The sequence below is a fragment of the Aspergillus fischeri genome, genomic scaffold (assembly GCF_000149645.3).
Source record: "Aspergillus fischeri NRRL 181 1099437636249 genomic scaffold, whole genome shotgun sequence".
Classification (NCBI taxonomy): domain Eukaryota; kingdom Fungi; phylum Ascomycota; class Eurotiomycetes; order Eurotiales; family Aspergillaceae; genus Aspergillus; species Aspergillus fischeri.
In genome coordinates, this window is record NW_001509770.1 from 3,713,872 (window position 1) to 3,728,227 (window position 14,356).

The 14,356-nt window shown below is 50.3% G+C and overlaps 6 protein-coding genes across 6 annotated transcripts; 1 reads left to right on the top strand and 5 right to left on the bottom strand.

Moving 5' to 3' along the window:
- Nucleotides 1–520: 520 nt before the first annotated feature.
- On the bottom strand, nucleotides 521–1,960 carry NFIA_020200 (HMG-box domain-containing protein; the record flags this gene model as incomplete). The annotated part of the gene is made up of 3 exons (XM_001265208.1): nucleotides 521–973; nucleotides 1,030–1,416; nucleotides 1,880–1,960. 3 exons carry the CDS (start codon nucleotides 1,958–1,960, stop codon nucleotides 521–523), a joined length of 921 nt encoding a protein of 306 aa, XP_001265209.1.
- A 1,801-nt stretch (nucleotides 1,961–3,761) lies between these two features.
- NFIA_020210 (cytochrome b5 reductase family protein) lies at nucleotides 3,762–4,927 on the bottom strand (the record flags this gene model as incomplete). Its single annotated transcript, XM_001265209.1, has 4 exons — nucleotides 3,762–4,330; nucleotides 4,383–4,460; nucleotides 4,521–4,800; nucleotides 4,883–4,927. 4 exons carry the CDS (start codon nucleotides 4,925–4,927, stop codon nucleotides 3,762–3,764), a joined length of 972 nt encoding a protein of 323 aa, XP_001265210.1.
- Nucleotides 4,928–5,758: 831 nt separating this feature from the next.
- On the bottom strand, nucleotides 5,759–6,664 carry NFIA_020220 (60S ribosomal eL20 domain-containing protein; the record flags this gene model as incomplete). The annotated part of the gene is made up of 4 exons (XM_001265210.1): nucleotides 5,759–5,917; nucleotides 5,973–6,149; nucleotides 6,224–6,408; nucleotides 6,580–6,664. The coding sequence occupies 4 exons, from the start codon at nucleotides 6,662–6,664 to the stop codon at nucleotides 5,759–5,761; spliced, it is 606 nt and encodes a 201-aa protein (XP_001265211.1).
- A 575-nt stretch (nucleotides 6,665–7,239) lies between these two features.
- On the top strand, nucleotides 7,240–8,880 carry csn12 (the record flags this gene model as incomplete). Its single annotated transcript, XM_001265211.1, has 6 exons — nucleotides 7,240–7,811; nucleotides 7,871–7,943; nucleotides 7,992–8,144; nucleotides 8,208–8,269; nucleotides 8,317–8,737; nucleotides 8,794–8,880. The coding sequence occupies 6 exons, from the start codon at nucleotides 7,240–7,242 to the stop codon at nucleotides 8,878–8,880; spliced, it is 1,368 nt and encodes a 455-aa protein (XP_001265212.1).
- A 630-nt stretch (nucleotides 8,881–9,510) lies between these two features.
- NFIA_020240 (uncharacterized protein) lies at nucleotides 9,511–10,534 on the bottom strand (the record flags this gene model as incomplete). The annotated part of the gene is made up of 4 exons (XM_001265212.1): nucleotides 9,511–9,546; nucleotides 9,609–9,882; nucleotides 9,944–10,312; nucleotides 10,362–10,534. The coding sequence occupies 4 exons, from the start codon at nucleotides 10,532–10,534 to the stop codon at nucleotides 9,511–9,513; spliced, it is 852 nt and encodes a 283-aa protein (XP_001265213.1).
- Nucleotides 10,535–11,522: 988 nt separating this feature from the next.
- On the bottom strand, nucleotides 11,523–12,949 carry NFIA_020250 (ubiquitin-protein ligase RMD5; the record flags this gene model as incomplete). The annotated part of the gene is made up of 3 exons (XM_001265213.1): nucleotides 11,523–11,741; nucleotides 11,811–12,754; nucleotides 12,829–12,949. 3 exons carry the CDS (start codon nucleotides 12,947–12,949, stop codon nucleotides 11,523–11,525), a joined length of 1,284 nt encoding a protein of 427 aa, XP_001265214.1.
- Nucleotides 12,950–14,356: the final 1,407 nt, after the last annotated feature.

Below are 14,356 nucleotides of genomic sequence, written 5' to 3' on the forward strand. Positions count from 1 at the left end.
AGACAGTCAAAGGGAGACCGCGAACGAGAGACCTGAGTGGGGATAGAGATAAGACTGCGATAAGGGCTGTTCGGCCTATGGCAGTTGGCCGTCATTTTGTTACTAACAGGCAATTCTCCTTGCCTCAGACGACGGAATGATCAACAGATGATAGTGTGACTGCATGACTCTCTTAGCTTTCGCCCCCATTCTGCCAGTCCTGCTAACCTGGCTGGGAAGAATAATGATCTATCTAGCTTAATTCTTTTCGTCCTCATTCTCATCTTCTCTACTTGATCAGACTTGTGCGCGATGACGCTGGACTCAACAGTATCGGGCGCGAGACTTCCTCTACAACTATTCGTCCAGGAGTAAACATCCATGGAATATCTTAGCTGAATACAAACAGTTGTTTAACTTTTGGAATTCAAGAGACATGGCAACAAACTATCAACCAGTAGATGCACAAGCCAAACTGTATATCCATTCAAGCACCGTATACGCGCACGACAACTATGAACAATCAAGATCTGTTCCCAATTTACTCATCACCGCCAACCTCGCTCTTGCGCTTCTTCTTGGAGCGCTTGGCGCTGGCGTCGGCGCCAGCAGCCTTGCGAGTCGAAGCGGGTGGCTCCTCCTCCTTGTCCTTTTCAATGCCCTTGCGCGCAGAGGTGCGCTTCTTCTTCTCGGGGGATTCATTCTTCTTGGACGGGGTCTTCACCTCGCTGCGGCGGCGCTTGTTGTTGCGAGGCGGAGTGGGCTCCTTGACCGGCTCCGGAGAGGACTCTTCCGTCTCCTCGTCCTCAACCGCTTCTTCCTCCTGCTCCTCTTCGGACTCTTCGCCACCCGAGGCAGATGCGCCAGCAATGTCCTGCTGGAGCTGGCTGGCCGCCTTGGTGTTGTCATCCTCAGTCCAAGGCTTACCAGCCTTGTAGGCCTTGACCTTTTCCTTGTAGACGGCCAGATTATCAGCATAAAGCTTCTTCCAGACCTGCCGATGATGTTAGTAGGTACTACCAAGTCATCCGTAAGGGATCATAGGCATACCTCTTTCTGCGCCTCGGGCATCTCAGCCCAGCGACGAGTGCCCTCGTCGGAAACATCCTTGGGCCTCGCGCTGGGGCCCAATTCCTGCGCAATGATGGGGCGGTTATGTTGCATGTACAGGAAGTAAGGGGTCAGGGCACGCTTGGGTGCGTTCGGGTCAGGAGGAGCGCGCTTGCGCTTCTTCTTTTCGCCAACTTCGGACTTGGCGCCAGGGCTGCTGGAGCGTGCGCCCAGCAATCCATTCTCCAAAAGTGCAGCAGTGATGTTGCTGGCGTGGCCCAAGTCCAGCGTAGAGAGACTAGGGTTCAACACAGTGTTGGTATGGTTGATATAGGCGCGAGTCAAATCAGAGACGGCCGCCTGCAGATTAGACAAGCTGACAAGAACCTGAGAAAAAAAGTATTAGTGGGGCTGTAGTTACAAGGATGGGTAAAACTCTTGAGGAGAAGCAACATGGTATGTGACAAGGCTTAGGTACGCGCTAGAGCCCGGGAGAATGAGGATAGGGGCGCCAGGCGGAAGGCCGGGACAGCCGCACCAAGCCATTGCCGAACATGAATGAATAGGCCAAAGTAACGGAAATGGAACAGCATAACAAGAATTAAAAATCAATTAAGCAAGTCAAGGGCAATTGACAAGTTATTTTACCCTGCGCACAGAGCATAGGTATTCCATAGGTAAGTATATAGATATGGAGTGCGTGCAGGTGGTTTGTTTACTGACGCGTCGGTCGTGGTGGGCATGTGCTGGGGTGGGCGGCCGTGGTACGCTGAAACCACCACCAGTTTTCGGGGGGTGCAGCTGCATCTTCGCAAAACCATTTCTGAAGAAACACAAGAGATGAACTTACACTTTCACGGGTTCTGGTGAAGTCGTCAACATTGACAGTGACTTGGCCGTCATGGGCCTTAGCATCATCCTTGCGCGACATGATAAGAAAAAATAAACAACCCCCCAAGGAGTTGGAGATATTGATTGGTAGGGTAGCTGTAGCTGGTGCTGTTTGTGTCTGGGAGGGAAGAGAGAGAGAAGGATGGAGAGGAGAAAATAATTTTTCGAAACTGGCGGGGTTGGGGCGCGGTGGGAGGCGGGAGCACAGCGCCCTAAATAGTGGCCGCGGGCAGCGCTGGGCCCAGTGGTCGCTGCTTTTGGCTTAGGGGGAGAGGGACTCCATCACTCAGCTTCAGCAGTTCAGCTCCTTTGTTTTGGTGGTGGCCAGGTAGATAGGTAGAAAGTGCTTAGAGTAGGTAGGCCATGGGTGGGCGCTGCTTGCTATGTGTGTGGTGCTTCTGTGCGAGCCCCTTTACCCGTAGCCCCTAGTCTGGGGGGGCACCCACGGCTACATACCTACTGTACCGATGATCCCAAGGTCTCACCTTCGGGCTTGCCTTCCCCTAAGCTCAGGCTTGGGCGAGTTCTGTTACTTGCCAACCTGGCTCCGGGCGCCTAAATCCCAACTGCTGCTATTGCAGGCCAGAGCTTTGCCCGAGCTAGGGCCATTCCTAAACATGGTGGCATGATGCTGTAACTAACTAGACTACTACCCCTGCAGGCTTCCCCCCTTGAACCCACTGGGCTTCAGGATCTTCTTCATCATCTTCAGCCCATGCGACCAGTCTGTCTTCGCCCGTTTTTTCTGAACAACAATTCCGGAGTTCTGCCTTAGCCAACCTTCCTACCACTAGGCATTCCACTTCCCACTTCCCTAAGTTCCAAGTCCAAATATAAGCACTCGTTCAATCTCCAAGTGATACATCTCCCCCATAATTTCTTTTCTTCATTCTCCGCCGCACCGGGCGCGCTAAATACCAGTTGCAGCCTACTGCAGTCTGCAGCCTTCAAGCAGAGTATGAGCTCGCAGATAATCCTCCAGGAGGCTTCCTCGTGCTTTGAACAAGTAACAACAGAGTATTGGCGCTTCCTGACTCCATGCCTATCTACTCCGTACTCCAAGCGCTAAAAAGTCGACCCTGCTCCGGCTTTCTGAAGACAAGACCCAACCCACTCTTTCACTACCCGTAGTCACTCACTTGCAGGCTAGGCTGCCTTGCGCGACAACTACTGACCGCTTCGAGGGCCTACACTCCATGGACTCTGAAGAAGCGGGGTTGTTTCTGCAGGTACGGAGTAGTACCTCTCGTACTCCGTAGTAGATTTATATTTGCGTCACACTGTTACTTAGCAGTGATGATCGCATGACAAGATAGGGTTATTTCATAACATGTCCAATAAACAATTGACTATAAATTTGTGATGCGGGTAATGGCTGCGGATGGAAGCCCTGCCGCAGGATATATATCGTGGCTGCGCATCGGGCCGTTCTGGTTCCAATTTTGTTCACCACTCCAGATAGCATAGATCATCCTGTCAATTTCTAAGAATAGCGTACAGGGTTTTGAGCGCGACGCGACGCATTTGAATAATTTGATGCTAGTTATCCTACCGTGGCTAGGTACCTACCTTGTCGTGCTCTTGCGCGAAAGGGTGTGGAGAAAATCGAGCTTCCACAGTGGAATTATGCTATAGCGTTGCTTGGAGTCCATAAATACGATTCTACGGTCCTTGATGGCAGGAAGACTTGTTGACCCGCGGAATTACCCGGCGTTCAGCATAGATAATGTAGATATTGATCTTGATATTCGAGTTCTAACGCCCCATTCGATACAGGGTACTTCTACACAAGAGTATTAAATGCGGTCAAACATGCCTTTGTACAAAAGCTAAGCGCAGGCTTAGAACTTGAACACCTGGTCCTTGCTGTATCCCAGCTCCGCAAGAATACCAGTCAGCTCACCCTGGTCCTTGGGGCTGACCTTGGGTCCGCTGATGGACTTGTACATGCCGGGAGGTCCACAGACAAAGATCTTGATGTTCTCCTCCTTGGGCTCGGGGAGGACGGTCTTCAGTAGCTCCTTGGTGATGTAGCCCTTGCCGCCGGTCCACTCCTTCGGAGGGTGGTCCAGCACGTAGAAGGCCCGGAAGCGGCGGGGGTAGGTGTTCTCCAGCTCCTGCAACTCCTTCTTCAGGAGAATGTCCTCCTCACGGACGTTGCCGAAGACAAGGGTGACCTTGGTCTGGTCCTCGGGATCCTTGAAGATCTTGCGAGCCAGCTGGTACATGGGGGTGATACCAGTGCCACCGGCGATCAGGCAGATGTGCTTGTGCTTGTTGGCCTCCCAGGGGTACTTGGGGATGGGTCCCTTGAACTCCAGGCGTTGGTCGACGTTCATGCTGTGCAGGTGCTCAGACATGGGGCCGTTGGGGTAGACCTTGACGACAAGGTCGAGGTAGCCGGGTTGCTCTGCAGAAATGGGGTCAATTACTGCGGGTATATACCGGAACAGGGCGCGTACCTTCATCGCTCACGGGTGTGTAGGGACGGATGACAGGCTTCTCGGCGCCGTGGGGCTTGAACTTGGTCAATAGGGCAGCTAGACGGCGAAAAGTCAGCTATGAGACAGCCCAGCACCTCCAGGGAAGAGTCTACCCACATGCGACATGAAGACCAGAGACAGCCTCCTTGTCAGGAAACTCAAAACGCAGTCTCTTGGTGTTGGGGCTGAGATTCTCGATCTGAGCCAGCTTGAGATCAACCCAACCCTGGTCACCGCCGGTAAAAACCTTCGGGCGCTCGGCAGGGGGAGCCTCCGCGCTGGCAGAGTTGTACCGGTACAATCCCACACCGAGACCAGTGAGGCCGACGGCGACGTAGATGGGAGCGAGAGAAGACTTGCCCTTGGAGGGTGCTTCCGTGGAGTATTTGCGGAAGCCCTGCGTGCGTGTCAGTCAGCGGGTGTCCTTCCTCCGATCCTAGAACTAAGACCTAAAACTGTTCGGAGCCGTGTTTTTTTACCTGCTTCAAGGGCTGAGCAAAGCGAAGAGATTGACGCGCAAACATTGTGTATGTAATTGACACAAGCTGGTGGTCAATTGAAGGATAACCCGAACCGGAAAACACACAAGAGGAGCGGGCGGATATCCAACCTTAGTACTCTGTGGATAGGGAGTACCTACGGAGTTAGTTCTCGCTGTTCGGATCCCACTGTCCGTCTTACTTACTGGTCCGCATGACGCAATACCCGTTCCTGACGGTAAGGTATTTGTCAAATCATTAGTAATCGACCGGGGTTTTTAATTGAAGTACCTCTCGAGATAAGATGGTAATGAATGCCATTGTATGCTGGGCTGAGAAATTTTCTCCATGAAGATGCTATAGTTGTGGTTTTTACAGAGACATGACCATGGTGGACGCTATACTACATTCTGTAGCGTTGGTTGTAAATTGCGCTGATGGTCTCGCGATATCCGACGGAAGTCCAAGGAAAAGGCAATGAAAGTAGTGAAGCTAGACCTCCACGGAATAGCTCGACCGTCACCACATGTGTCATGGTGTCAAACATGGTGCAGTTGTACCATCAGTCACTCAATTGCCGAGCCTTTCCGGTCTCACCCTGCCTGTAGTATGTTACTGCATGCAGGGTTTCTACGCGGACTACCTCTCAGATAGAACCATGGTATTAAAAAGAAAAGAACCCCGGTAATTTTTTTGATAAATAACTTGCAAGGGTCGCTGCAGAGGACTAAAGAGACATCAAAAACATCCGTCCCATCTTCTGGGCGGTAGATACACGCCTTGTTCTCCGCGTGATCCGTGTCCTTCTTGCATGCTATGGCCATAACATAGTCATTGATCCGCACACTCCATCTCCCATAACCCAAAACGTCATATCTAAGCGAAGGTAGAGGGTCTCGAGTAGGCAAAGACCTTCTTGCCAGCAGGCTTGGCGGAGCGGTGGGGAAGAGGGAACTTGAGGTTCTTCTGGAGGAGCTGCTTGATGTAGGGGCGGCGGATGGTGTCGGCCTTCTCGATCTCGACAACCTTGAGGATCTGCAATTCGTTAGACCTCAGTGGAACTTGTGCTCTTCAACGCGCTTCAACATACATGGATGGAGCCGAAGCGGGCACGGTGACGAGCAGCCATGTCCTGGTAGAGGGCCTCAACAGCCTCGGTCCGGCTCATCTCACGGAACTCCTTGTACATGTTGTGGGTACCGGAGCGAGAGTCGTAGCGGAGCCAGATACCGAAGTTCTTGACCTTGAGAGGGCGCTTCTCGTGGATCTAGCAAACAAGGAAAGAGACAAAGTCAGTCGACCTCATCTTGACCGAAGAATCCTTTCCCATAGTAGACATACCACGTTGAGGCTGACGATCTCACCGTTGGCCTTCTTGACCTTACGGAGCTGGGTCAAGAAGTACCAGAAGCGCGACTTGGCCACAACGGTGTTGGGCGCGAAGATGCGCATGCGGTACAGCTTGGGCGTGGGGTTAGCCTCGGTGGGCAGGTGACGCCCGATGACCTGGTACTCGGTGAGACGCCCTGTGAGACACACCAGTCAGTGACTGTTTGTTCAAAGTATATCCGAATCGAATAGAAAAGCGTCTTCGATCGTTGCATTGATTCCCGTGCGAACGTCAGAATCGATGGCGCGTGTGTTCAGATCTGTATCTTGAAAAATTTCGACAATGTGCGACCGCAATATAGCTCGACCTCCTTCTTCAATGAACAGTCTCATTCCGTATTTCCAAAAGACCTTGCGCACTTCTCTCGCTATCGGTGTATCCTCCATTGCCATTGTCGCCCAGGGCCTATTTCTTCAAACTTGTGTCGTTCGACGTTCGCAGGAAACCATTGCAACCGATCCGACGGGGAAATTGTGCGAGTTATCGAGGGAAAAAATTCACTCACCCATCTGGAAATCTGGTTAGTATCAAATGCAAACGACAAAAAAAGTTGATAACGAGGGTGGTGCTCACTTTTGTCGACTCTGTTGTGGTTGACTGTCGAGATAGGTGTGCCGGCTGGTCTGGTCGAAAATGAGGATTTGTGAAACTTGTTGAGTTAGGGCTGCCGCCCTTCGCCTAAGCGACTGGGCAGATGGGGCTTGACTCCGACGCTATACCAGATATGGATGCTCAGCCACAGCGGCTGATAAGGGCCTCAGGAATCCACGGCAGCACGCTGTTGTTCCCCACCTTCCCCCAATCACGTTCGCGACCGTCAAATGGAGAAGCCAGGAAATGGATGATGACACCAGAGCCCTAGCTCCATAGATTGTCCGGGTTGTTTGTTGAAGATATTTCTATCATTGTAAAGCACTGACGCTTCGACACGATAATCTAGGACTCTGGTTACAGCACACAGTCTGCCATGGCGTCTGTCTTTACAGACTTCAAGGAAGGCCAGCAGAACGGGTCTGGTCCTCGTTTGGCAGCAGCTCTTACGCCCATCGCAACCTCCGAAAGCCCCGATCGCTTGCTGTCATTCTACAACTTCTCTGACTCCGACCATATTTCCGCAGATCTGCGCTATTCACTTTTTCAAGCGAACGGCGTGAAGCTCCCAAAGCAAGAGCAGAATGGCTGGGTTGACATCTTCGCAGCGTATTGGAAGGCTGTAGGAGAGATCGTCAAGTTCGAGGAGTACAACCCGTCAGCCAGCTGGGCCAAGGTCTTTGATGCTTGGAAAAATGTGGCAAATACTCTCATCAGAGGCTACACGAACTTCGGGCTTCAAGCATGGACGGTCCCGTGTCTCTATGTGGTGGGGAAATACTTGAGGGTGTTTGCGATCAAAGCAGATGCTGAGATTTCCTCTAAAGGAGCCATGGCTTTTGGTGACCAGTTCCAAGATGATGTCGCGGCGGATTTCGAGAAGAGCGCGAAGCTCGAGGAGGCTGCGCGGATAATCAATCGGATGTTTACTCTTTGTCTGAGCGACAGGTGTGTAGTCGCACTGGCCCTCTACACTCCTTTTCGCAAATTACTGAGTAAGATTCAAGGGCACCAATTGAAGAATCCCGGAAATGGGGTATCTACAACACCACAAATCTTCTGTTCAAGACATACTTCAAAGTACGATTGAAGCCCATTCCGTTTCTGAACGTCGTCTGACAAACCTAGCTCAACTCAGTCGGACTCTCGAAGAACCTCCTTCGCGCTCTTAGCGCTTCATCCGCCGATCTTCCTGAGCTGGAAGCTTTCCCTAAGTCCCACATAGTCACATTCAAGTACTATGTCGGTGTTATTCACTTTCTAGATGAGAACTACCGGGAGGTAAGAAGATCCTGGGGCAAATCTCCGTTAGTATTAGAGCCTTATTCTGATGATCTTCCGCAGGCGGAAGAACACCTAGCATATGCGTGGAACATGTGCCACAAGGGCGCATTCAAAAATCGAGAGTCAGTGAACCTTGCGCATGTCTCTATATCCTCACTAATGTCAGCAGGCTGATCCTCACATATCTTGTCCCCTGCCACCTCGTCACAACCCACACTCTACCATCCCAAAAACTTCTCGCGCCCTTTCCCAGATTGGAGAAACTATTCCGCCCCTTGTGCGATTGCATACGAAAGGGAGATTTGGTTGGATTTGACACAGCCATGTCCGCCGGAGAAGAGGAATTCGTCAAGAGACGCATCTATCTGCCGCTGGAAAGAGGACGCGATATTGCTCTGCGAAATTTATTCCGGAAGGTTTTTATTGCTGGAGGGTTCGAGGAATCCAAGGATGGCCAGCCTCCCATCCGCCGAACTCGTGTTCCTGTTGCCGAGTTCGCAGCAGCGCTGAGGATCGGCACACATGCGGATGACAGGTCTCGCGTAGACATTGATGAGGTTGAATGTCTACTATCTAACCTGATATACAAGGTATGCCATTCTTATTTATCATATAGAGCGATCGCAGACTGATTGACTGTTGCTAGGGACTTATGAAGGGTTACATTGCCCGGGAGCGAGGCATGGTCGTGTTGAGCAAAGGAGGTACCGCCTTTCCAGGAACCGGCGTCTAAAACCTCCACTACACCATTCAAGAGTACGACTTTAAGCTGAGCTTGAGTCAGAGCCGGGCTAGACCCGAAATTTGAGGCCTCCCAACAGGATCTGAATCTCACGACATCCAAGTGCTAGCCACCGAAGAAGGCCCTGCGCTGTCTATATACAGCCCAGTTCGCCATGATATCCTTTATGAAGCATGAATAGCCATCGATGCGACACAGCAGGCTATCATCCACTAGTAGGTAACTCTATATACCGACAGTAGAATGGCCACCTTAAGGAAGAGGTAATATCAATCAGGCTGTACTTCCTGCCTGTCGCGTGGGACCGACTGGATTGTTCGGTAATTGACATACATCAGCGTGGAAGCCTACATCATCTTGTATGACTTATACATGAGATTATGAACAAGAGCATCTATGCATGACACCCGTACTTCAAAATCTTCGCATGTATGAATTAGAAAACATCGACCAGGGTGACAAGAGTTCCGCTTTTGATAGAGACATAAAACAAAGTTACTATACACTGTGGGTTTTAAGGAGCGAAAATCAAATTGAAAATAGGGTAGGGTAAAGTAGAAAGGCGCCACAACCAGTCTGGATTGAAAGGGAATAATAAGTCGACAGACATCAGGATGCGAACTAAGCAAGAGAAGACTTAGCAATGGCGAGATCATCCTAAACAAAAGACAAAAGTCAGCTCCGTTCATAGAAAAGCCGTCCGAAAGGACAATACACACCATATGATTACACATCGCGACAAATAAGTCAAAGAATAACTTCCCACCCTTCTCCATCTCCATCTGCATAGTCCCGCTCCGCTTAAACGTCGATCGGCTCCGGATAATCAGGGCCAGATAGTGAGCGCGCAGCTTGGACTCGTTGTCTGACGTGTTGGCGTAGGCGTAGCGAGCGCTGCTCAGGATGGTACTGCACTGGATACCAGAGTGGAGGCCCTGTTTCCGCAAGGCAAGGCGCTTCAGGGGTTCGAGGCCGTACTTTTGCGCGGCGCAGCTGTTAAGCAGCTGTCAGTCTTCCGATGGTGTGTTGTCTCGCGGACTTAAAGCAGACTTACTAAACGGCTGTATCCCTCAGGATCACCGAGCCAGTTGCGTGGTGGAAAATGGTCGCGTTGGTGGTTTGGCCGTCTGTGTCTAGGCCGGTGTTCTCCAGCTCCCATGTATCGCGGTGCCGGTTGTAGATGGCTCGGGGGGTGTAGTCACCCTTGTAGAGGTATTCGAGGATGCAGGATAGGATCTCGGGCTGTTCGTCGGGTAAGGAGATGCTGATGCGCTTGTGAGGGGAGTCTGGTGATGGCGATTGCGCTTGCGCTCGGCAGCAGGCGGCTGCGAAGAAGGGGGATATGCAGAGGGTTTCTTCGTGGGCGGCGAAGAGGCGAGCTTCGGGGCCGACAGAGATGGTGACTATCGATGTACTTGACGAGCTGCGTCGTTAGCTTTCAACTTCCTGTGATAAAAGGAGAGTAGTCTTACCTCTTGGTAGGGGAACTGCCTGTTCTTTGGCGGCTTTCCAGCCGTCGCGATGGAGTACTGGGAGAGTCGCGGACGGGCTTCCTCACTCTCTGGGACGTTGTCGCTTTTCCAACACGATATCGCGAGGATAAGCTGTCGGTGGGACTCTGGGATGGTCGTTTGATGGAAAGCATGTTTTGACAGCTACTGCTGTGCTGTTGGGTCAACATCTTCAAGGCGCACTGAGCAAGTCAATCGAGCTGAGAGAAATGATAGGGTCTCAGGGGTTAATGGAGTAAAGCTGCAATTACTCGGTCAATAGTGAGACAGCTGACGGCGTGCTTGTATCTGTACCTGCGTCTGTAAGTACGACGATCAAGGGGGTGATACTGATACTGTCGAAACAACTGATGAACAGAGTATAAACTCCAGAAACTGAACCATCCTTAGAAGCTGGCTCCTCTTATAGGTTCTCTGCAGTACTGAGTGATTTAGACATCTACAACTCTAAAGACACCAGTCAACCTTTTTGGACCTTTCTTTGTGCATCTATCACAAATGTTACAGTTTGAGGGACCAACTGCAGGCGCGTAAAGACCGGTATTGCACGCGTAAAGTGGTTTCGACTGCATCGCCAAATGATCGCGCAGTCACGGGATTTTAGCCGTCCAATTAGTTATCAAGAAGGGTGAAGGGGGGTGGGGCGCTCGGATCGCCTCGGGCATTCATTGGATTCCTTGAGTAAAGAGACAAATGGAAAAGTTGATACATCCTCCTTAAGAAGCAGGCATTATCCAGGCCTAGATGAATTTTTCTAATAGAACAGGGGACTAGTGGGCGAACCAGACAAATAACATTATCTTCCGGTGACTATGCGCTCTCAAAGTCGAGGTTTGATAACACCCACCCATATGTGGGGTATATCTTGAAGGAATGTCTTCAGCTTCCTAGGAATCGATATGCAAGGGTTTGCAGTAAACTTAACCAAGGTGGGATTATCTGGAGAATATACACACAAATGACTTCCGCATGCCCTCATGACCTTGACACCGAAAACGCCACCATCCTTACGTAGTTGACAAGCAGAAGAGAACCAAAGAAATCCGGATTCCTAAGACCCATCCACATTCTCCATCAAGCCGACTCTTTCTTCCAGGCGCATGTTGGATGGTCCCCTATTCTTCATAGGAAGACCTTCCTTGCCTCTCGCGGATGGCTCTCATTGGGACAATAAGGACACTTGAATCTTGTACCTTTGCAAAGTCGTTTCAACGACTCTTCTGCAATAACATGACCGCAGGGCATCATCATCGGGGGATTCTCGTCTGTAGACTGTTCCTTGGAGACCGGACAGACAAAGATCGAATGGAATAGGTAAGAGGGTGGAAGTGGAATTTCGACCTATAAAGTATGTCAACTATAAATTCCTGGACACGATAGGGTGAACCGGACTGCTGCGACTCGACTTACTGGAAGTTCGTTTTGCGTGGTCCACTCTGTCCTCTTTGCTTTCATAATTGTCTGCAATTTCAAGAGAGTGGGTAGCGCTATCGCACCGGCAGTAGCGGCTATGTATAGTGGCGAATCGGCAGACAAACCCAGCAGTGAGCAGAACTCCCGAGTGAAAGATTGCGCCACATCAGACCATGCCGACGGATTGTCGAAAATATTCCGATAAGGCGACTCTTGGAGATTTGGAGAAAACGCCATTGCCCCCATCAGCTGCTGAATTTCCACCAAGTACCTGGGGAGAAAAACATGGAATTCGCGCCTGGCGTACTCCAATGCAGCCTGCGGACCAGCGACAGCAGGGCCTTGTCCGCCATGAAAGAGCCAGACGAACTGTAACCGGCACAGTTCGAATTCAAGGTTACTGCCTCGTGCCTCCAGAGATTCTTTGTTTTCCCTTGACCATTGTATAGCCGGAAGCAAGTTATTGTTCTCCTTCATCTCATGTAGTATGTGATACATCGTTGCAAATTGTTTGCGAACTTCGCCCGAAGGAACATCGTCGATATCGAGAAGACTCCTGGCGGCATCTGGGCCATCCGTATCCATATCGTTCTCTCGCCTCGAAGCTTTCTTTTCGGCTATTTCGGAAAGGAAGGTTGCGGCTACAGAGAACTGTCCCTCTCGTAACAGGTGCATCGCGATTGCGCGGTTGATGAGATGCTCTCGAGAAGATAAAGCATCATGCTCGGTGCTCGGAAGTGGTTTATCTTTGAAAAGCTGCACAGTGTCAGTTTCGAGAGCACCAGATATGCAGAAATAACTCGGAGACAAGACCTTATCTAGGGCTTTGCTGTACTTGTTCAGAGCGCTGTGGTGTTCCTTGAGGTTGTCATTGATCGAGTCGAATGATGATTTGACTGAATTCTGGAGCTTTGCTAGAGTTATGGATGCTTGGCCTGGATCTATACAACGATCAGTCAATGAACACCGCCAAACGACCAAATGGCCGCCAACCGACGGACGAAGAGGAACGAACCAGAGGCGATCGTGTCTCGCGCTGCTTGAATTAGATCTATCGTGTCTTGCACATTTTTAATATTCTGAGAAGCCTTCAGCCTCTTAGTGAGCCGTTCATGCTCCTTCCGAACAAGATCCATGACGGCTCTGGAGTGATTCGGAGATGGCGCTTGAAGCGGAGTAGGGTGATTTCCGCTATTCTAGCACCACGACACCGATAGCCATATGGGTGACTCGGATAGTGCCCAGCCGATGACTTTGGTTGATGTAAGGACAGTCTCTGAAAGGGTAGATTCGAAAATCAGGACCGACAAGTCAGGTGGAGGTGAGTGAGGTTCGATAAGCTATCGGCGACCGACAGTTCCATTACGACATGGGACATGGGACATCACGTGTTCTCAAATAATGCTTTTTACCCCTCTTTCGGAGGTATCATTCATATAACTAAGGTCATGGTATGATGCTGCGGGGTTTCATGAAGTAACCAACTGAATCTGAAAGCTGTTATTTCAAAATAATTTGGAGTAGTATACAATAGACGCTAGAGCATTTCCTATTCCGACTAATAATGGTACTCCGTAGAACGGTTGCAAAAAGCCCCCATGCGGAGTGGTAGTAGTCCGCTTTAAGGCGTACCTAGCAAAGACAACTTCAAACATTACACAAGTATCTTACAAGCAAAAAGGTTCGCTCCTCCAAATTCCGATCATGTCTTGGAGTCTATATTCGGGCCTTATGTCGCAAAGATCTCGCTCTATCATTATTGTAATGCCTTGCCTCGTACCTCTTGACAGAAGGTCGCGAATATTCGATTGCTTACATAAGATGCTTGATACTGTAGTAAAGAAAGTAATACTACTACCAATCATATTCGTGGCCGCCTAAGGGAAAAGCCTCGCTTACGCTAGCGCAAGTAGTGGGCCTTGGCAAATGTATATAACCTGGCTGCTCCCCCGTGTCTTTGAACTTTTTCTTCTTTTCTTCTCCATCCTGGTGCACGGGTTTTACACGTGTCAGTGAGGAGACATCCGAGACCGTGTTTTTGCTAGTTGAAAACTACCTAGTTGACCGCTTCAGTTGGTCTTCGGATCGACTGGGAATTTTTGAAAAAAAAGTTGCCCTGACTCCAAGTCTCGGTGTCAGTTTTTTGAGTTTTCTGCTTGTCAGATGCTCGAAATATCGGTCTTCTTTTCATCACTGTTTGTTTCCCTTGCGGAGGCCCGTGGAGAAGAGATTTACCGATTTGTTTGATGTTCTTCGTAGTCTGTACTGTAAGTCTAGAATGGACAGATAGGGGTCTCTAGAATCGTGTGCGGAATACTTCTGCAAATTTTGTCAGTGAACATGAAACTATTGTGGTCTCGACATTGGACAGGTCGCTCGCCAGGCCTCTCAGACTAGGTGCTATGTTTCCTCACGTTCGAACAAGATAGCAGTGCTCATCCTTCTCCATTAGCCTGGAGTATTAAAAAGGACTGACCCGATTCCCCAGAAGATTTATGATCTTGCCACAGAAGTAACTCCGTACTCCGTAGCAAGGTAGACTT